Source organism: Thalassophryne amazonica, chromosome 7 (genome assembly GCF_902500255.1).
Source record: "Thalassophryne amazonica chromosome 7, fThaAma1.1, whole genome shotgun sequence".
NCBI lineage: Eukaryota > Metazoa > Chordata > Actinopteri > Batrachoidiformes > Batrachoididae > Thalassophryne > Thalassophryne amazonica.
Genome location: NC_047109.1, coordinates 91,214,351 through 91,236,456, shown reverse-complemented (window position 1 = coordinate 91,236,456; position 22,106 = coordinate 91,214,351). Strand labels below are relative to the sequence as shown.

General features: G+C 39.0%; 1 protein-coding gene across 1 annotated transcript in view; it reads left to right on the top strand.

The window, feature by feature from the left end:
- LOC117514535 overlaps window positions 1-22,106 on the top strand; it is an 83,522-nt gene that overhangs the window by 7,945 nt on the left and 53,471 nt on the right. Inside the window, exons 2-7 of the mRNA XM_034175045.1 lie at window positions 18,075-19,213; window positions 19,284-19,547; window positions 19,654-19,758; window positions 19,856-19,974; window positions 20,098-20,316; window positions 20,669-20,756. Of these exons, the coding sequence (XP_034030936.1) occupies window positions 18,083-19,213; window positions 19,284-19,547; window positions 19,654-19,758; window positions 19,856-19,974; window positions 20,098-20,316; window positions 20,669-20,756 (1,926 nt within the window). The 5' untranslated portion in view covers window positions 18,075-18,082. The remainder of the gene's footprint in view (window positions 1-18,074; window positions 19,214-19,283; window positions 19,548-19,653; window positions 19,759-19,855; window positions 19,975-20,097; window positions 20,317-20,668; window positions 20,757-22,106) is intronic.

The window sequence follows — 22,106 nt, the reverse complement described above, 5'->3', positions numbered from 1 at the left end:
CTCAAAACGTTGTGAGAGGATGTTGATGAAATTTGGTGACCAGATGGATACTGTCCTTGAAAATGAGGGATTTAATTTAGAATTTGAGCCTGGAACATATTTTGTATCCAGGATCCACAAGATGTTTTAAGCATTCAGGAACATTTATTAATGAATGAATGAATGAATGAAAACTGTTTATTTCGAACATTTGATACAACAACAATTACAAGATAGATCAGTAAAGACAACAACAAAAAAGTTCCTACTGTGTACCCAACATGTCCGAAAAGGGGTAGGGTGAAGCATCAGCTTATTTATCCCTACCCCTTCTTCCCCACAACCAGTAATACCCTTTGCCACATATACACATAAATTCCTACACACCTAAACCGATATCAATATATATATATATATATACATATATATACACATACACATACATATACACATCAACATACATACACATATACATATATACACATATATATACACAAACATAAATATACACCTACACATACCTACTTACATACAAAATACTATATATTTACAAGCCGAAGCAAAAAACAAAAACACCCTAACCCTCATTACCCTTCCTCCTCCCTATACCCAGAAAAAAACATATTTTTGTACCGCTGTTTGAACTGGTTCATGCTTGGACATTGCTTGAGCCCCACTCCCAATCTGTTCCACATCCTCACCCCACAGACAGAAATACAGAAACCTTTTAATGTTGTTCGTGCCCACTGATGCTTTAAATTAAATTTCCCCCTCAGACTGTAATCCCCTGATCTGTTAAAAAACATATTTTTAATATTTGCTGGAAGTAAATTGTTTATTGCTTTATACACAATTTGTACTGTTTGAAAATGAACCAAGTCTGTGAATTTTAAGAATTTGGATTGTAAAAATAGTGGATTTGTATGATCTCTATAGCCAGTATTATGAATAATTCTTATAGCTCTTTTCTGCATTACTGATAGTGATTGTGTTGTACCTTTATAAGTATTACCCCATACCTCTGCACAGTACTGTAAATATGGTAAAACCAGTGAGCAGTAAAGAATGCGGAGTGAGTTGTGGTCCAGAATATGTTTCGCTTTGTTTAGAACTGAAATGCTTCTTGACAGTTTACTTTGTATATGTTTTATATGAGTCTTCCAGTTTATCTTATCATCTATTATCACCCCCAGAAACTTATTTTCATGTACCCTTTCAATATCTACCCCCTCGACTTGTAACTGAACCTGTATGTCTGTATTACAATAGCCAAATAACATGTATTTTGTTTTACTTAAGTTTAATGATAATTTATTTCTGTCAAACCATATTTTCAATTTTCCCATTTCTATACTGATCCTCCTCAGTAACTCCTGCAAATCCCCCCCTGAACAAAAAATGCTTGTGTCATCTGCAAATAATACTAATTTTAATATTTTGGAAACATTGACAATATCATTTATATAAATTAGAAACAGTTTTGGACCCAATACTGACCCCTGTGGGACGCCACAAGCATTGTCCAAGCATGATGATGTATATTCCCCCAACTTCACAAACTGTTTTCTGTTACTTAAGTAGCTTCTCACCCAGTGCAACACCAACCCCCTAATCCCATACTGTTCAAGTTTATTGATTAATATGTCATGATTAATTGTATCAAAAGCCTTTTTAAGGTCTATAAATATTCCAACTGAATGTAATTTGTGGTCTATGGCGTTTGTAATCTCAACTGATTCTATTAATGCAAGTGATGTTGAACTATGTGCTCTGAATCCATATTGACTATCAGTAAGTAATTTATGTTTATTTATGAATTTGTCTAATCTATTATTGAATAACTTTTCTAATAATTAGGAAAATTGTGGAAGCAAAGAAACAGGTCTATAATTTGTGAAGTGGTGTCTATCCCCAGTCTTATACAGCGGCACAACCTTAGCTATTTTCATTTGATTGGGAAATTTACCGGTTTGAAATGATAAGTTACAGATGTATGTTAATGGTTCTACAATCCATTCAATGACCTGTTTTACCACCACCATATCAATTTCATTTAAATCGGTAGATGTTTTATATTTACAATTATTCACAATGTCTATAATTTCATTTCCATCCACTGCTGTGAGGAACATTGAACAGGGATTTCTTTCTATGAGATTATTATCCCAATCCTCAGGTTGGGAATCGGGAATTTTTTCTGCCAAGCTTGGTCCAATATTTACAAAAAAATTATTAAAACCGTTGACTACCTCATCCTTATTTTCCTTCTTGACATTATTATCAATGAAATACTGAGGGTAACTCTGTTTTTTATTACCATTTTTGATAATGCTATTTAATATATCCCATATTCCTTTAATATTGTTTTTGTTATTATATAATATGTTACTATAATATTCCTTCCTACATACCCGTATAATATTAGTTAATCTATTTTTGTATTTCTTATATCTATTTTCTGCCTCTTTAGTCTTTAGTTTTATGAATTCTCTATACAGTGTATTTTTCTTATTACATGCATTTCGTAACCCTTTCGTCATCCATGGTCGAGCTTGGATTTTTTGTTTTCTGTAGTCTTGTTTAATTGGACAATTTCTATCATATAATGATGTAAATATTTGTAAAAAAGTTTCATATGCACTATCAACATCACTTTCACTGTATACCTTTTCCCAGTTTTGCTCCTGTAAATCCTTCTTTAGTGTGTTCATGTTTTCCTCTGTCCGCACTCGCCTGTATTTTATTTTCTCCTCTGGCTGATTCCGCCGATGGTTTCTATTATAAACGATGAAAACTGGTAGATGATCACTAATGTCATTGATTAATAATCCACTCACAGTGTTATTCTCAATATCATTGCTGAATATATTATCAATTAAGGTGGCACTATGGGATGTAATTCTGCTTGGCCTGGTGATTTTTGGATATAAACTCATACTGTACATTATACTGATAAATTCATCTGTTATTTTATGCTTATTTGGATTGAGCAGATCAATATTTAAGTCACCACAAATGAACACAGTTTTTTGATTAGTTTTTGAGAACATTTTTCCCATACAGTCAGTGAATGTTTCAATACTAGATCCTGGTGCTCTATATATACAGCTGACTAATACATTTTTGCTTTTTTCTTCACATATTTCAATAGTTATACATTCTAATAAGTTATCAATCACAGTTGTCATATTGTCTACTATTTCATAATCCATGTTCTTATCCACATACACAGCCACTCCTCCTCCACTCTTATTTTTTCTGTTTACACAATTAAATTCATATCCATCCAGTTCAAAATCCATTCCTTTATCTTCATTGATCCATGTTTCTGATATAGCAATTATGTTAAATATTTTTTTAAACTGACTTAAATATTCTTTAATGTTGTTAAAGTTTGCATATAGACTTCTGCTGTTGAAATGGATTATTGATAATTTGTTATCCGTTTTAATGATCCGATTAAACTGTTCATCTGTATAATAGCAACAACTGTCATTGATATTTGAGAAGAAATTATTGTCCGGGTCTATATCGTGCTCCAAGTCCAGTACATTGTGGTCTATGTATTTAAATGTTCTCAGTTCTACTTTTCCATGATCAGCAATCCTTTGAGTTATATCCTTCTTGTCTCCAGATGTAGATGAATAGGTAGTAGATGAATAGGTTCCTCTGGTCTGTGTCATGGTGTTGTGATGTGTTTGTGTCCTCATACCTTATTGGTCATATTTGTCCAGATCCTCACTTTAAGAAACACTATTGTTCATATTTGTCCAGCTCCTCGATGTTCCTTATTGCCATGACTTTTGCTTGTTCTGGTGATCCGTTCAGTTTGATGAATATTTTACAGTTTGAAGTCCATGTGTGCTGGATTTTTCCCTGTTTCTTTAAGAAGCGTGCTTTCCTGGCGATGTCGGCATTCCGTTTGGTGAGATGTTCATTGATGAATACGTTTGTCCCTTTCAGTTTTCTTCCTTGTTTTAACAGTGCTGTTTTGTGTTTTCTGTTGATGAATCTCATGATGACGGTTCGTTTATCACTGTCATTTCTCCGGGGCAGAGGGTGGCACGCTTCAGTGTTATTTAAATCCATTTCTATACCTTTAGATAGGAGGAAATCAGCAACCTGTTTTTCCACAGAGCTGACCTCCTGTTCACTGGGCTCCCCTCCGCTCTCATCTGTTACCGCCCGTGCGTAGGACCGTGGTTTGATGTGAAGACCTGTGATGATGACGTCGTTAATTCTGGTGTACTGCTCCAATTCAGCCACTCTATTTTCCAGCTGCACCAGACGCCGGTCTTTCTCGGCGTTCTGGAGCCGTAATGCCTTCACCTCCTCCACCAGATCCATGATTGATTTCTGTTGCTGCTTCACAACAGAAATCTCCTCTGATAAAAAGTCCAGAGATCTTTTAATATCGTCACCTTCCTCCGCTGTCAGAACCTTCTTAGGCCCCATGGTCGGCTTATGAGCAGCTTGTCGATCGCCGATGTTAACAGCCTGCGTTGTTTCTCACCGGGATGGATCTGCACTGCGCTGGTGCCGCGCGGCCTCGGTGTTTCCGCGCTGATGGATCCGCGGTGGCTGCACGAGGCCTCGGGGAAGCGGCACTCGTGACGCAGCGCGCGGCCTCAGTGAATTCACCACGTTGGGCCTCGGACGTTGTTGGTGTCCAGTCGCTGGGCTAAGTTGCCGGTTGAGGTGGTATTCCCACTGTCCAGGTTGGCAAACACCGGCGTGGCAGATGGCAACTACAAACACCACCTCTGAAAACTCAGGTACAAACTTTTTGCAGCTCGCTCTGACGACACGCAGCTCTGACTGACTGTGTCAATTAGTGCACAGGTGTGCCTTAGACTGTCCACAATAATAATAATAAAAATATTGGTGAACTTTGATAGCATTTTGTGAGCAGATGATTAATGTCGTTGGAAATAATTAATGTAATGTTTGCGTCAATCTGCAACATACTCTGTATCCGGAATCCAGAAGAATGCTAAACACATAAGTTATGAATGGAACTTTATTACGCTTCACAAGCTTATAGATAACTTCTTAGGAAACAAGGTTTAATGTCAAATGGAGCTGACAGTGGGTATTTTGTCGGAGGCATGCACTCTCTGCATGCCTTCTAGTTACTGATTAAATTGTATTTGTGAAAAAGAAGTTGGTTTAACTGGAGAATAATGGCCTATAAGTAAATGTCAGTAAAATGAGAATGCATTTGTTCCTTTACTTGAAACACATATCCTCAAATCAGCTCTATTTAAAATTCAAATTGTCTTTCTTTGGGAACATTTAAATTCATTTAAAAGTCACAAATGCTCTAAATCAAGTTCATATTTAACCTCAGTCTCGGTGTTTGCACCTGATTCAGCAGCTCATTACAATCTCACTGTTGCTGCAGGGTAGCCTACTTCATACATAATTTAGGCCATTACTGACACTAATTACGTAGGTTTGAGGGCAGGTTTTCTACATTTTGGCAACATTTAATCTCATTTTTGGAAAATATAAAAGAAAAGAAGAATGAAACATCACAGACTGAAACTATAGTGGAAGGTCGTGCTGTTTGCGAGTTGCTGTCACAATCGCTCATGATGCAAGTTAGTGCTGCTCAGCTGGCTGTTAGCAGAGATGTTAGATCTTTAACACAAAATGGAGGAGGCAGCAGACACAAGCTCAGCTGGTCCATTAGGAGCGTGTCTGTTTCCTGACGATCAGAATTGAGATGACAGAGCATTAAAAGGCCCAGAGGAGCCCATGAGCGTTGATGCATACTGCTTGCTGTATGGTGACCTAGGGAATATGCCTATGGGGGGTCTTGTGGGGGGAAAGGCAGAAAGGATTATTTATAATGTGCAGCACAGTTATTGGTCACTGGACACAAACAGTGGGAGAGCAAAAGAGGATTTGGTGTCTTTACCTACCCCTCCTCCTGTCCTGTAGTTAGTTACCAGTGGGAAGTGCATGGTATGGCATGGCAAGCCTCATCCTTTGGGACGGTTCTGTACATCTGGACGATTGGCCCGCCTGTCTGCTGTGTCTACATCTTTCCCTCCCCCACTCCATACAAGGCACAGTGGGACTTGAACTACATATGGAAGAGGAGAGAACAGCTCACATCAGTCACCAGTTTGACAGGCCCTGATCCAGACAGGATGCATGTGTGTTTAATTTAAGAGTATTGATTGTCATGTAACTGATGAGGTGTAGTGTAATTGCATAAGGCTTGCAGTATATTTTAGTCAGTCTTGTAATTAAGTCAACTGTTCGGTGTTTCTAAATATACCAGTTCTGCCTGGTCAGTGCTGCAAAAAGTAGTGTTTCTTTCACTCCAGAGCAGTTTGAATTGAAACACTTTGGATCTTAAAGCCACATTGTTGATGTCATCCATTGGTGAGATATTGCATTATGCCATTACCGATCATGATTTTGTTTCCCTTCACGTTTCTGCTTTATGATAAGCAATATGATCCTCCATTACGCAACAGTGATGGTTCTCAAACTTGTTAGCAACTGGTAGACTGTGTATAAGGGAGTAATCACTGATTTTCTTCTTTTTTCTTCAGTCTTACAGTCACCCTGCAAAAATTTAAAAGGTGGAATAAGTGTGTCCCTCTTGGGACTAGTGTATCAACATGGTAGTGCAACATGGTGGCCTCCAAGAGGGGGCCTTCTCCCATTAACATAGGACGCACTCAGCCTAAGGGCCCTGTCCCACTGGTGTTTAGGAGGATTTGCGTATGGATTGCGCACAAAATTGGCCCATATTTGCCAAACATCCGCAATATCCATGTAACATGCCTGTATGAGTCGGCCGTCATCCGAACACGCCCGTGATCATCCACAGAGGCACGCATGGATTTTTGAGCTGTTCAAAAATCTGAATGCGGATGACATCCGCCTTACATACTCCATACATACTCAGTTCATACACAATACATACTGACAAGTGACAAGTGACAAAGTTTTTTTATTCGGCACACAAAATATTCAAATAGAAAAAAATGAACAATTCCACAAACAAACACAGACAAAACTAGTGAGTCCGAAAGGGTGTGGGCTGAAGCAAAGCTTATTAGCGCCCACCCCTGCTAGTACAAGTCCAACAATTCTAATCAGTCATATTTACATAAATACAAATTCACTACTACATGTCGACACACACAGACATACACATTAATATACTATTCACTTATAATTATATTTATATAGTACCAGATCACAAGAAAGTCGAATCAAGGCACTTTACGCCAGTAAGGACTAACCTTACCAACCCCCAGAGCAAGCACTAGGCAACTGTGGTGAGGAAAAACTCCCTATAAGGAAGAAACCTCAAGCAGACCAGGCTCTTGGGGGTGACCCTCTGCTTGGGCTGTGCCATATATACCTATATACATACGTATATACTTTACAAACATAAATATATACATACATATACACAGTCACTTATATACATATACATATACACCTACCCATATCTGTATATCTACATACGCATATACATACCCACACATTCAGATATACAATAAGTCCCACTTATAAATTGAACATTCCATATAAATCAGATTATATTTGCCTCTTTATGATACTTAGACATGATGTTCTTTTTGAGTAGTTTCTTAAATCTTACTAAGGTACTACTTATTCTAACCTCTGTTGAACATTTGTTCCATTTCCTCACCCCAACCACAGACACACAAAGACCCTTTACATTTGTTCTTACTGGTGGTTTCATAAAAATTGCACAACCTCTTAAACTATATCTGGATTCCCTCAATCGGAACAGACTCTGGACATGTCTCGGTAAGGCTTGGTTTTTCGCTCGAAATAAAGTTTGAATTGTAATGTAATCGACCAAATCTATGAATTTTAATAAATTTAAAGACACAAATAGAGAATGAGTTGGTTCACGATATTGTTTATTGCAGATGATTCGTATGGCTCGTTTTTGCAAAAGGAATATTGGATTGGTATTTGATTTGTAAGTGTTTCCCCATGACTCAACACAATATGTCATATATGGTACCATCAGAGAATGATATAAAGTAAGTACCGTATTTTCCGGACTATAAGTCGCACCGGAGTATAAGTCGCACCAGCCACTTTATCCATTATAAAGAAAAACAAACCATAAATAAGTCGCACCGGAGTATAAGTCGCACCAGCCACTTTATCCATTATAAAGAAAAACAAACCATAAATAAGTCGCACCGGAGTATAAGTCGCACCAGCCACTTTATCCATTATAAAGAAAAATAAACCATAAATAAGGTCCACTGGACTATAAGTCCCATGGACATACAGGTATGTTAACATGAAAAGTTCAGATAATATTGTGACGGCTACCGTTTTCGGATGCATATTTCACCAGTCGCAACTTGTAATCTGCAGAGTATGATTTTCTTTTTGGTGGCATTTTTTCGGGCCTTCTCCGTTGTCTTGTTATGTTATCAGTAACGTTAAAATTTTTATTTTTCTATGGTAGTCAGAAGTCGCAGGAACAGTCACACAAGCCTTGAGTGCCCTCTCGTGAGCTGCATTTTACCTACGGATATGTTTGTATTTTGCGGACCACATTGCGAGCCGAACCATGCAGCACCTACCTGCGCAGCTCATGACCACCCAGCGGTGTCGATCCAGCTCCTTCCAAGTGGAGACGCTAATCCTCCGCCGTCGCTCAGTGCTCCCATGCAGCTCTCAGCGTCAACTCTGCTCACACTGATATCCAAGGGTTGAAGCTGTCTTGTTAGCCGTCCCGGAATAAACACCGTGTTCGTCTGCTTCAAACGCTTTTCACAATCATCGACGCCAGCTCCTTCCAAGTGCACACGCTAATCCTCCGCCGTCGCTCACCCAATGCTCCCACGCAGCTCTCAGCGTCAACTTAAACACTCTGCTCACATTGATATCCAAGGGTTGAAGCTGTTCTGTTCGCCAAGCCGGAATAACAGCAAGCACCGAGTTCGTCAGCTTCACACGCTGTGGGTGAGGTGAGGAATACGCATCCAAAGTTCTGTTCTCTGATTGGTTATCGCGACCAGCGTGAACTATAGGATGGCCGTCATACTACAGTGCCCATGATGCATTGCATTTCCTTTTCCGGTGGCCATTTTAAAACATAGATCGACTCTGTCACGTAAAATTGTTTTGTTACAGTAAATTAATTGAGATCCTACCGGTATATTTTTCATTTATAAGTCGCACCGGAGTATAGGTCGCACCCCCGGCCAAAACATGTAAAAAAGTGCGACTTATAGTCCGGAAAATACGGTAACCCTTCTTGCGGCAGTAGGTCTTTGGCTTTATACAAAATGGCTATAGTTTTTGACAATTTTGATTTCACATAATTTACATGTGGTTTCCAGCTAAGTTTATTATCAATTATAACACCTAAAAATTTATTCTCTGTTACTAACTCAATTTCCTTATTGTTTATAGTTAAATTTTTACATTTGGGTGCCTGTTTATTTCCAAATATAATACATTTAGTTTTCCCAAGGTTGAGTGACAACTTATTAGCGTCAAACCAAACCTTAAATTTTTGCAGTTCTTTCTCCACTATGTCCAGAAGCTGTTCAAGATTTTCACCGCTACAGAACACAGTTGTATCATCCGCAAAAAGGACACATCTCAGTGAACTCGACACCCAACTTATATCATTTATATAGATTAAAAACAACAAAGGACCCAGCACTGAGCCCTGCGGCACCCCACATGTGACATCCCTGAGTTCAGAATTTGTATTATTGAATTGAACATACTGAAATCTGCCTTGTAAATAACTAGCTATCCGTTCATATGCCAGACCTCTGATTCCATATTTCTACAGTTTAATTAATAGTATTCCATGGTTAATTGTGTCAAACGCTTTCTGTAAATAAAAAAAAAACACCTATTGTGTATTGTTTGTCAGTTGCAGTTGCTATACTTTCCACAAAGTCCATCAAAGCATGTGATGTAGTTCGAGACCTTCTGAATCCATATTGTTCTTCACAAATGATGTTATGCTTCAGTAAATAATCATTTAATCTTTTAGCAAATATTTTTTCAAAAATTTTGGAAAATTGTGGCAGGAGTGATATAGGTCTATAATTAGAAAATGTGTGTTTGTCACCAGTTTTAAACAGAGGAATTACTTTGGCTATTTTCATTTGAGAAGGAAATTTACCAGTACTTAGTGACATATTGCAAATATAATTGAACGGTTTTACTATACAATCAATAACTTTTTTTAATAAAGCCATATCCAAATTATTAAAATCAGTTGATTTCTTACTTTTTGAACCATGAACCAGATCAAGTATTTCCCTTTCATGAGTACCACCAATGAACATTGAAACAGATTTGTTAAACATTGAATTATTTACCCAGAAGTTATTAGTTGATGAGTCAATTTTACTGGCAAGATTTTTACCCACATTAACGAAGTATTCATTAAAGTGTTCAGCAATAGACTCGTCGTTATCAATCGTGATGTAGTTGTTACTCTGAAAAAATGAAGGATAATCTCTAGTTACTCTATTCTTTTTTACTATTTCATTTAATATGTTCCATGTGTTATTTCTATTTTTGACAAGTAACTCATTATAATTTTTTTTTACTGAGTCTCATGATATTGATGAACTTATTCTTATATGTTTTATACTTACTTTCAGCTTCCTTAGTTCATAGTTTTATGAATTGTTTATATAGTACGTTTTTCTTTTTACATGCCCTCTGAAGCCCCTTAGTTATCCATGGTTTGTTGCTATATTGATTTCTATATATTTTGTCAACAAATGGACAGTGTTTATTATACAAACTGGAAAAAGTGGAAATGAAAGCATCATATGACCTGTCAACATCATCAACAAAAACATCTGACCAATTCTGACTTGATAAATCCACCCTTAAATTATCAATTGTTTCAGGTGTTACTTTTCTACTCATGAATTTGATATTGCTTCGATACATACAACAACCCTCCAATGCAAAGACTGAGAAAACTGGCAAGTGATCACTGATATCACTGACCAGTAGTCCCCCACTAAGATTACCGGATATAACGTTAGTTAAAATATTGTCGATGAGAGTTGTTGTATCCATAGTTATTCTGCTAGGATGAATGATGGTTGGAAACAGTCCTAAACAGTACAAGGTGTTTATAAATGAGGTAATTTGTGGATGATTGTCAGGGTTTAAAAAATCTATATTGAAATCTCCACAGACAAATAAATGCTTATTTCTGTTGATTTTGTTGTACATTCCTAAGATGTCTCCAAAGGTGTCAATATTTGTCCCAGGAGCTCTGTAAATGCAACTAACAACTATGTTTTTGGAGTTTATAGATGCAATTTCTATGGTAACACATTCCATGATGTTGTCCACTGTAAATGACATGTTGTTAATGAGTTTACAGTTATAATCTGACCTTACAAACAATGCAACGCCTCCGCCCCTTCTCCTCTGCCTATTAACCAGGAACAATTCATAACCGTCAAGATATACCAGATCTTTATTATCCTCATTTAACCATGTTTCTGAAATTGCAATAACTGAAAAACGTTTTTTGGATGTTTTCAAACAATCATTAATAGTGGACAGATTACGAGAAAGACTTCTGCTGTTGCAATGTATAATTGAAAAATCTTCATCATTGATTTTATAATTTTTGAATTGTTCTTCTGTAAAATATTTGCACTGTCTCACAATATTCTCACTGAAAAAGGTATCAGGATCATTTTCAGATTCGAAGGGGTGGTTAGCAGAGTTATTATAATTAAATGTACGAGGGCTGTCCATAAAGTATAGGTCCTTTTTATTTTTTTCAAAAACTATATGGATTTCATTCATATGTTTTTACGTCAGACATGCATGAACCCTCGTGCGCATGCGTGAGTTTTTCCACGCCTGTCGGTGACGTCATTCGCCTGTGAGCACTCCTTGTGGGAGGAGTCGTCCAGCCCCTCGTCGGAATTCCTTTGTCTGAGAAGTTGCTGAGAGACTGGCGCTTTGTTTGATCAAAATTTTTTCTAAACCTGTGAGACACATCGAAGTGGACATGGTTCGAAAAATTAAGATGGTTTTCAGTGAAAATTTTAACGGCTGATGAGAGATTTTGAGGTGACACTGTCGCTTTAAGGACTTCCCACGGTGCGAGACGTCGCGCTGCGCTCTCAGGCGGCGTCATCAGCCTGTTTCAAGCTGAAAACCTCCACATTTCAGGCTCTATTGATCCAGGACGTCGTGAGAGAACAGAGAAGTTTCAGAAGAAGTCGGTTTCAGCATTTTATCCGGATATTCCACTGTTAAAGGAGATTTTTTTTAATGAAAGACGTGCGGACGGGTCCGCGCGTCGGGACGCAGCCGGCGCGGAGCGGCGGCACAGGAAAAACACCTCCGTGTTGATAACCATTTGTAAAATCCAGGCGGCTTTTGATGGCTTTCAGTGGAGTCAGTATATGAGAAATTGTTTAACAGCTGGACATGTTCCAACTTGTCCTTAAGGCTTCCAATGGAGGTGTTTTTCCTGTGGCGGAGCGTCGCGGCGGCTGCGAGCCGACGCTGCAATCCGCCCGCATGTCTTTCATTAAAAAAATCTCCTTTAACAGTGGAATATCCGGATAAAATGCTGAAACCGACTTCTTCTGAAACTTCTCTGTTCTCTCACGACGTCCTGGATCAATAGAGCCTGAAATGTGGAGGTTTTCAGCTTGAAACAGGCTGATGACGCCGCCTGAGAGCGCTGTGCGACGTCTTGCACTGTGGGAAGTCCTTAAAGCGACAGTGTCACCTCAAAATCTCTCATCAGCCGTTAAAATTTTCACTGAAAACCAGCTTAATTTTTCGAACCATGTCCACTTTGATGTGTCTCACAGGTTTAGAAAAAATTTTGATCAAACAAAGCGCCAGTCTCTCAGCAACTTCTCAGACAAAGGAATTCCGACGAGGGGCTGGACGACTCCTCCCACAAGGAGTGCTCACAGGCGAATGACGTCACCGACAGGCGTGGAAAAACTCACGCATGCGCACGAGGGTTCAAGCATGTCTGACGTAAAAACATATGAATGAAATCCATATAGTTTTTGAAAAAAATAAAAAGGACCTATACTTTATGGACAGACCTCGTATCTAGATAGAGCTCCTGGGCAGAAATAAACGGATCATTATCCTTAGTCATTATGTCTCTCTTGTCTCCGGGTGTAGATGATGTGGATGAGTGGGTTGCTCCAGTCTGCATCATGGTGCTGTGATGTGTTTGAGTCCTCATACCTATTGTTCATATTTGTCCAGCTCCTCGATGTTCCTTATTGCCATAACCTTTGCTTGTTCTGGTGATCCGTTCAGTTTGATGAATATTTTACAGTTTGAAGTCCATGTGTGCTGGATTTTTCCCTGTTTCTTTAAGAAGCGTGCTTTCCTGGCGATGTCGGCATTCCGTTTGGTGAGATGTTCATTGATGAATACGTTTGTCCCTTTCAGTTTTCTTCCTTGTTTTAACAGTGCTGTTTTGTGTTTTCTGTTGATAAATCTCATGATGACGGTTCGTTTATCACCGTCATTTCTCCGGGGCAGAGGGTGGCACGCTTCAATGTTATTTAAATCCATTTCTATACCTATAGATAGGAGGAAATCAGAAACCTGTTTTTCCACAGAGCTGACCTCCTGTTCACTGGGCTCCCCTTCGCTCTCATCTGTTACCGCCCGTGCGTAGGACCGTGGTTTGATGTGAAGACCTGTGATGATGACGTCGTTAATTCTGGTGTACTGCTCCAATTCAGCCACTCTATTTTCCAGCTGCACCAGACGCCAGTCTTTCTCGGCGTTCTGGAGCCGTAATGCCTTCACCTCCTCCACCAGATCCATGATTGATTTCTGTTGCTGCTTCACAACAGAAATCTCCTCTGATAGAAAGTCCAGAGATTTTTTAATATCGTCACCTTCCTCCGCTGTCAGAACCTTCTTAGGCCCCATGGTCGGCTTATCGGCAGCTTGACGATCGCCGATGTTAACAGCCTGCGTTGTTTGTCACCGGGATGGATCTGCACTACTCACTCTATGCGCTGTATATCTGCCATTAACCGCTGATATCCGCAACTGATGGGGATTTGCGGCTTGGCAGCGGACCGGGACAGTGTGTAAAACAGATATATTGCGTCCACATCACAAACTAAAATATGTTGTAGCGAATGCATACAAATTGGCCACGAATAAAGCGTTTTTATTACATCTGCTTTGCAGCTGATTTGCAGACAGTCTGTGAATGCATAACAAACACGTCACGTAAACCCAAAGTGTGGCAGAAAGCAACATACCTGCCAGTCAGTGCCGGTCCGGCTGTGTAGATCCACAAAGACGTAATAGCTGCTGTAATCCAGGACTTATTTAACACCAACAAAAGGAAGAGTTGCTGTTATAGCCACAACTCACACTGATGTCTTTTTTCTGTGACACTCTCAAAAAAAAAAAAAAAAAAAAAAAAAAAAAAACACCGTCTCACACCCCGAGCGGCTTCCCGCTCCCCAAACTCATGAACAGTTAACCCTCACATGACAACACTCTGTGATCAACTTGTCCAAGTCTAGCAAATGCTCCAGAGGCTGTATTGTTGGTATGAATAGTGATGCCGATGGCCCGAGTGTGCTTATTTTATGACCGCAATGCAGATGCCGTGCACGCGCAACACGTGCGCGACGCATTCATAATACACTCGTAATACTGCCGTGATAATCTCAATGTGTCGGATCAGTTTCCTCACGACATGCGTTATATAACCGTGATTGTTCATCATATATTCGCTATATATTATTAATATGTCTGTAATTCATACTGGGACATTTGTCATTTTTGGCCATTTTTGTTGCGGACAACAGCGAACGCCCGCAATTTGTATACTCAATTCATGCGCAGTTAATCCTCTCCCCAGTGGGACAGGGCCCTAAGGTTATGATAACACATTGATTCATTGTTGCAGGTAATTATACATTAATGAACTGATGGTTATGAATGTATGTTCCATTCCTGCCAATAAACACCCCTAAATGTTACACAATGTACCTTTTTTAAATTATTGGGCTTTTGTACTTGAGTTGTTACATGGACAGCAGTCTTTAGTCAGCATGTTGACCATGACTGAAGAGTGTGTGTGTGTGTGTGTGTGTGTGTGTGGTGACTGAGGGTAGTCAAGGCCGTGCTAATAGGCAGCCCCAGAACAAAATGTCTCCTTTGTGTCAGAGAGTTTGATGAGTCTGTGAGATGTACTGTTGTGAACTCGTACTCAGAATCCGTGTAGAAACACAGTCTCTCAATAATGAAGGCTGTTGTGTGATGAAGTGATGGTGCATGTGTATTTTATTTGGAATATAATCTATAGTGACAGTTGTTTTTGATTGTGCAAATATCTTGTGTTTAGTACTTCTGGTACAGAGGATACAGTCAGTAAGTACTTTCATAATGGCAATGGACAATTCTTGTAATTTTGCCTCTGTGCACCACCACAATAGATTCAAAATACAGTGGTTAAGGTGTACTTGTAGTGTCGACTTTAAGTTTTAATTCAAGGGGTTTAACAAAAACATTGCATTAACCACGGTCTCTCCATTTTCAGAGGTCATAGGTAATTGGGCAGTTGACTGATTAGCAGTTCCTTCTCTAGGTCTGGCCTATAACCTTGTTATTCCATGACATATTAAGCAGATAAAAAGTATGGAGTTGGTTCCAAGTGTTGAATTTGTATTTGGTAGCTGTTCATTGGAACTCTGATTTTGACATCCAAAGACATGTTAATTCAAGTGTAGCAGAAACGATAGAAGTGACTAAATCACCAATGTAGCACTTTAAAGGAATCCCCTTGCAAGGTAATCAACACCAAAATACCTGGAAGACCACAGAAAACAACTTAGGTTGACGACGGCAGAATTGTTTCCTTGGTGAAGAAAACATATAGCAAATCAAGAAGAGGAGGGAGGCCTGTTACTGTCAGTCTCCACTCAACAGGTGCCTTCATGAATATAAATACAGAGGGTTTACAACAAGGTTCAAACCACTGGTACTGTAACACATACGACCAAGAAGGTCACATTGGGTTTAACCAGATACTATCTACAAAGGCCTGGCTAGTTCTGGTACAAGATTGATTGTACACATAAAACAAAAAGTTGTAGCTGAATGATGGGAAGAGAAGAGTATGGAGAAAGAAAGGAATGCCTCATGATCTGAAATATACCACATCATGATGGAAACATGAAGGAGGCAGTGTTATGGTATGGAAATGTATGGATGCTAATGGAACTGAGTCACTGGTGTTTATTGATGTGAGCACTGGTGGAAGCAGTGTAATGACTTCTGAAGTGTAAAGAGTGATGTTATCTGCTCAGATTCAGCCAAAAGCTGCTGAACTGATAGGATGGTGTGTCATAGTGCAGATGTATAATGACCCAAAACATATTGCAAAAGCAGTTCAAGAGCTTCACAAGACGAAGAAATGGAATGTTCTTCAATAGACAAATCAGTCACCTGACCTCAACCCAGTAGAACATGCTTTTTCACTTACGGAAGACCAAGCTGAAGGCAAAAAGCTCCAAAAACGAGAAGCACGTGAAGGAGATTACAGTGAAGGCCCAGCAAAGCATCTCAAGGAGGAAGCTCTGCATTTGATGATGATCATTCGTTCTAGATATCAGGTAGACATCATGTACAAAGGATTTTCAGCCAAGTATTTAAACAGTCTTTACATTATAATTGTAGCTTGTTCATTTGCTTTTGACCCCTGAAAATAGAGGTAATGTGTGCAAAAAATAGCTTAATAATTCTTAATATCCTTAATAATTAGTGATATTTTTGTTAATCCTGTTGAATTAGAGCAAAAACTCTACTCAAGAAGCACATCTTGATTGTATAATTTCAACTTCATTGTGGTAGTGTACAAACGCTTAATAAAAAAATGTCACTTCTAATTAGTATGTACCTGTTTGCTTGTTAGTAGGGTTAATTACACAGTTTTTGCAAATTTTGGCAGAAATATTTTTGTTACAAATTGAAGAATATGCTATACACAGCCAGCAGTTACAGCTATTTGTACAACTTTTAGAGTTTGTAATAATTTTGTCTAATAACAAAATCAGTGAATAAATCTATTGCATGTCACAAATCCTGATCTGCTGGATTTTTGGTCTGGGTGGCGATGCAACCTTGTGATTGTTGCTTTCATTTGGAAAGCAGGGAGAAGGGGTAAAGTTGTTCCATGCAACAAGTGGACAAGTACCATGAGTCCCAATGATCAAATGATTAAGTGCAATCTAAGATTATTAAAGTCATCCTAAAATTTTGATGTGAGAATTAGGTTCATACTTGAAAAAAATGTTTATTATTCTTGATTAAATTAATGTCAGTTCATGATTGTTAGTTTACTATATTAGCTACATGTGAACCTATAATTTTTATTTTTTATTTTTATTTTTTTTATTCTTAGTTTCCTTTTGCCTGACCAGTTTTTGTTATAACCATGGAATTCATATGCAGGATGGTCCACCAGATCCTGATCCATATGTGAACGTCATCCAAACTGCAAATATCTGTAGTCCGTACTGTGACATACATGCCGTATAATTTTCATTAATATTTTAATATTTGTCCTTTGGGTCTGAAGATAATTGTCTAAGTTTGGACACGGTTCTGCAGCCCAAGTCTAGAGCCACAGAGTCTGGAACAGCTAGGGCACTGGAAGTTGGTCCCTGTCATCACGATGCTTCTCCTTTGGCTTTATAAGCTTTTGATGCCTGCATCCTTCAGAGTTTAACAGGAGCTTAATGTTATCCAGTAACCACATTGGAATCCAGTTGAATTGTCTTCTTGGTCCAAACAACTTTTCAGAGAAACGTTTTCACAGATAAACAGCAATGACCACAGACATTTTGGTCAAATCATTCTTTTGGTTAAAAAAAAAAAGTTGTTTAAGGTTGATTTGTCATTAAGACTAAAGTGAAGTGTAAGGCTTCACTATACATGTGCTAATACTCCACTGCTAATCATCTTGTTTGTTGTGTTCCACCTGTCACACTGTACAACATCATGACCCTTCTCCATCACAGACTCTCTTCTGTTTTCCTTCCCAGTGGCTACCATGACAACAGAGGCAATTGCGGTGAGTGACGCGGACACCGAGGGCAAGCAGAAGGCCGGAAGTGCAGAGGCTGAGCCCGAGCCAGTGGCATCTGAACCAGAGGGGGATCAGTTGAGCAAGAAGGCTCAGGAGCAGGCCTGTGAGCCCGGGCCTGCTGACGGAACAACCTCCTCTGAGGAGGAGCAGCTGAAGCCTCGTACCCGCACTTCTGCTGGCAAAGGCCTGTCACGCCTCTTCTCGTCTTTCCTCAAGCGCCGCTCACAATGCTCGGATGGAGAGGGGTTCGAGGGAGAGAAAGCCAGTGAAGAGAAGGAAGAAGTAGAAGAAGCGGAGAAGAAAGAAGCGAAAAGTGAGGCGCCCAAGGCAGAGGAAGAACAGATTGAGTCAAAAGAACTGAAAAAGAGAGAAGAGAAAGTAGAGCACAAAGAGCAGGAAAAGAAAGACGGAGAAAAAGTTCAGAAAAAAGGCAGTAAAAAGAAACAAGTCAAGAGGAAAGGAGAGGTCAAGAATGAGGAAAAAGTGAAAAAGAAAGAACAGGAAAAAGGAGAAGAGGAGGAAAAGCAAGTGGTGGCAAAGCAGCCTGTAGAAAAGGTAGAACTGAATCTGAACGAGAGGACTGGAATTAAAGAAAAGGAAGAGAATAAAGAAGAAAAGGCTGACAAGAAGTTGACAAAGAAAAAAGCAAAGGACAACAAGGAGAAGAAGAAAGAGGAGGAAAAAGCAAAGCGGAAAGCAGAGGAAGAGGCAAGAATAAAGAAGAGACAAGAAGAAAAAGCAAAGAAAAGGGAAGAGGAAAAGGCAAGAGAAGCTGAAAAAGTGAAGAAAGAAGAAGAGGAAAAGGCCAAAAAGAGAGAAGAGGAGAAAGCAAAAAGGAAAGATGTGAAAGGAGAGCCACTGCAGAAAGATGACAAAACAAAAAGCGAAAGCGTAGAAGCGCACCAGAAGGAAGAGGATAGGGGTAAGAAAAAAGAGAAGGTGAAAAACAGAAGCAAAAAGGAGGAGCAGGAGGTGAATGAGCAGAGTGAGGAACAGGTGAAGGCTCCCATTGCTGATCCAGAACCTGAGCTTAAAACCGAGTTGGATACAGAACCGGCTCCTGATCAGCACTCAGTCAGCAGTGCAGAGAATCAGGTACGATGCCAAGTGTTTTGCAAAATTTGCTGTGATGGGTTTGCAAAATTAACACGTGATTTTCTCTTAGACACTTCAAGAAGAACACAAGGAAGAAGTTGAAATAACGGAGGAGCCTGAAGTGGAACAAGTGCAGGAGGAAGACACAGAGAAAAAAGAAAAACCAGCAGAACAAGAGAAAGAGATTACAACGGAGGAGGCCACGAAGGAAAAGGTAATGAAAGAAAAGAAGAGCGAAAAGAAGACTGACGAAGCCAAAGCCTCCAGACGTCAGAGAACGATGCAGTGCAAAGTAACCCTGCTGGACGACACTCAGTTTGAGTGGGAGCTTGATGTAAGAAAATCCACACAGTCTTCTTTTTTGTTGTGATGGCACTACACCAACTGAAGACTTGATGAACTTTCTTTTTTGTCTCTTTTGTTCCTTTGTTTGTTTGTAGAAACATGCTAAAGGCCATGAGCTCTTTGCAAAAGTGTGTGACCACCTCAATCTCCTGGAGAAAGACTACTTTGGCCTGGCTCACTGGGAGACGACAACCAGCAAGGTAGGCTAGTTCATTGTTTCCTTAGCAGTTTTAGTTACTAACTAGATATTTTACACTGTATGTATCTGACAAGAATTTGATTTTCTCTCCCCTTCAGACATGGTTGGACCCAGCAAAAGAAATCCGGAAGCAGGTTCCCGGTGCTGTCTATGAGTTTACTTTTAATGTGAAGTTCTACCCTCCTGATCCAGCTCAGCTGACTGAAGACCTCACTCGGTGAATGCCTCCAATGTTATAGTGAACATTACTGTGGTCAATAGAGTCAGATTTTTCATAATTGCCATGAATAATAGAATACAGTTACTTTAGTTTAATTTTTCAGCTTCCTTTCTTTTACAGGTACTTTCTATGTCTCCAGCTGCGGAAGGACATCATGAGTGGGGTTCTTCCATGTTCATTTGTCACACTGTCCCTGTTGGGTTCTTACACAGTCCAATCAGAACTTGGAGAGTATGATGTTGAGGTCCATGGATCAGACTATGTTAAAGACCTGAGTCTGGCCCCTGGACAGAACAAAGAGCTGGAAGAAAAGGTGATGGAGTTGCATCGCACCTACAGGTAAAAAACACACTGAGTGATGGCAATCGAGAGTATTACTATTAATCTGGATGTAGTATTTCCTTAGTCTTGATTCTTTTTGATCATTTTGTATTGAGAAAGTTCTGGCTTGTTCCAACGGGTGTTTTTTGACATTTGTTGTGCAATTAAAATCAAACTGTATAACTTTGTTTGTTATATTTGATTAAGCCCATCTTAAGCCCATCTATTCTACCATAAATTAATTGAATTAATTCTGTAATTGTCCTGTGTTTTCACAAAACCAAATATGTTTGATAGAGAATCCTTCAATGGATTGTGACAGTAAAACCGATTTGCTAACACTGTTAAATCCACTTCTGTGTGTGTTCAGATCAATGTCTCCAGCCCAAGCAGATATATTGTTTCTGGAGAATGCCAAGAAGCTCGCCATGTATGGAGTGGACTTACATCAAGCCAAGGTAGGGTGAGTCCTGTTAACCCTTTGGTCAGTGCTGTTTGACTTTATGGATTGTGCAGGGTTTTTTTTTTTTTTTGTGCTAGTGAATTGACACCGGTTACTGTGTGACAGAGTTGCGCCTTGGCTAAATTGCTACGATAAGTTATAATCAAAGAAAAACAAAACAGTATTGGTATTGAGTATATACCTGGTTTTGTAGATGATACTGTATTCAAATGTAGCCCCAATAGTTCCTTGAGTATGGTGTAATGAATCATTAGGGCACACCCCAGTGATGTCATGGGGAAACCTCAATAACAAATATGACAACTCGTGGTGATGAATCTTGCGTGGAAGGTGTGTCCATTTTTTGGTACAGTGCGTGTATATATAAATGGCAATGAGTCTTGTTCCACATCTCCTCTCTCCATTTTGCAATTGAAATTGCTATTTTTTTTCTCATGCTGCTGGACCTGTCAGATATCTAGTCTCTTAGTACTTTTGGTTGCATTGGGGTGTGTATGTATGATTTAGGTTGAGATTTAGCACTTTATTTGAAGTAAAGAAATATGAAGTTAAAGAAATTCTGGATGACCACAGATGGAAAAATCTGTGGTCATCCAGCTGCTTTCCCCTTCAGTCAGTCACTTGTCATTATTAGAGCTTCAAAGATTATTAATCAAGGATTAAATTAGTTGACTATTTGGATAATCAGTCAATCATTTTGAATCATTCAAAAAAAAGTCCTAATTTTGGGATTTTGGCTTCTTAAGTGTGAATACTTTTGGTTTATTTTACTAATTTCTTTATTCCTATCTGGCAATAAATTGAACGTTTTTGGGCAGTGGACAAAACAAGACATTTAAAGGAATCATCTTGGGTTCTCATGAACATTGATCAATATTTTTCACAATTTTCTAACATTTTATGGACCTAATGACAAATTGATGAATTGAGAAAATAATTGATTAATAATTTGTTGCAGTCGTGGTTTTTACTCGTATATAGGTTTTGGTGTGATGTGTAAAACTGTTCAGAAAAACATGGTCATAGGAACAGGTTTCAAATGGTTATATAGATGTAAATTCTAGAATGCTTTTAGAAAAGGTAATGCAGAGTACCTCCTGTATTTGGTTTTCTTTGATTTTTAAATTGCATTTCTTTATTTTGGCACAGAAAAACTGTATAACATCAGTGTTATTTTTTTAATCATAAAATTGATTTCAGCCCCTGTGCACTTAAGAGGAGAGATTAATAAAGTTTCCAAATCCGTCACCTCAAAGCAAGTCTGCCACCCAGTGATGGACTTTTGTAACTGTATGTTTTCTGGTGTAGTCCATTGTTAATATTTTCCTCTTGTTTTCCTTGTCCA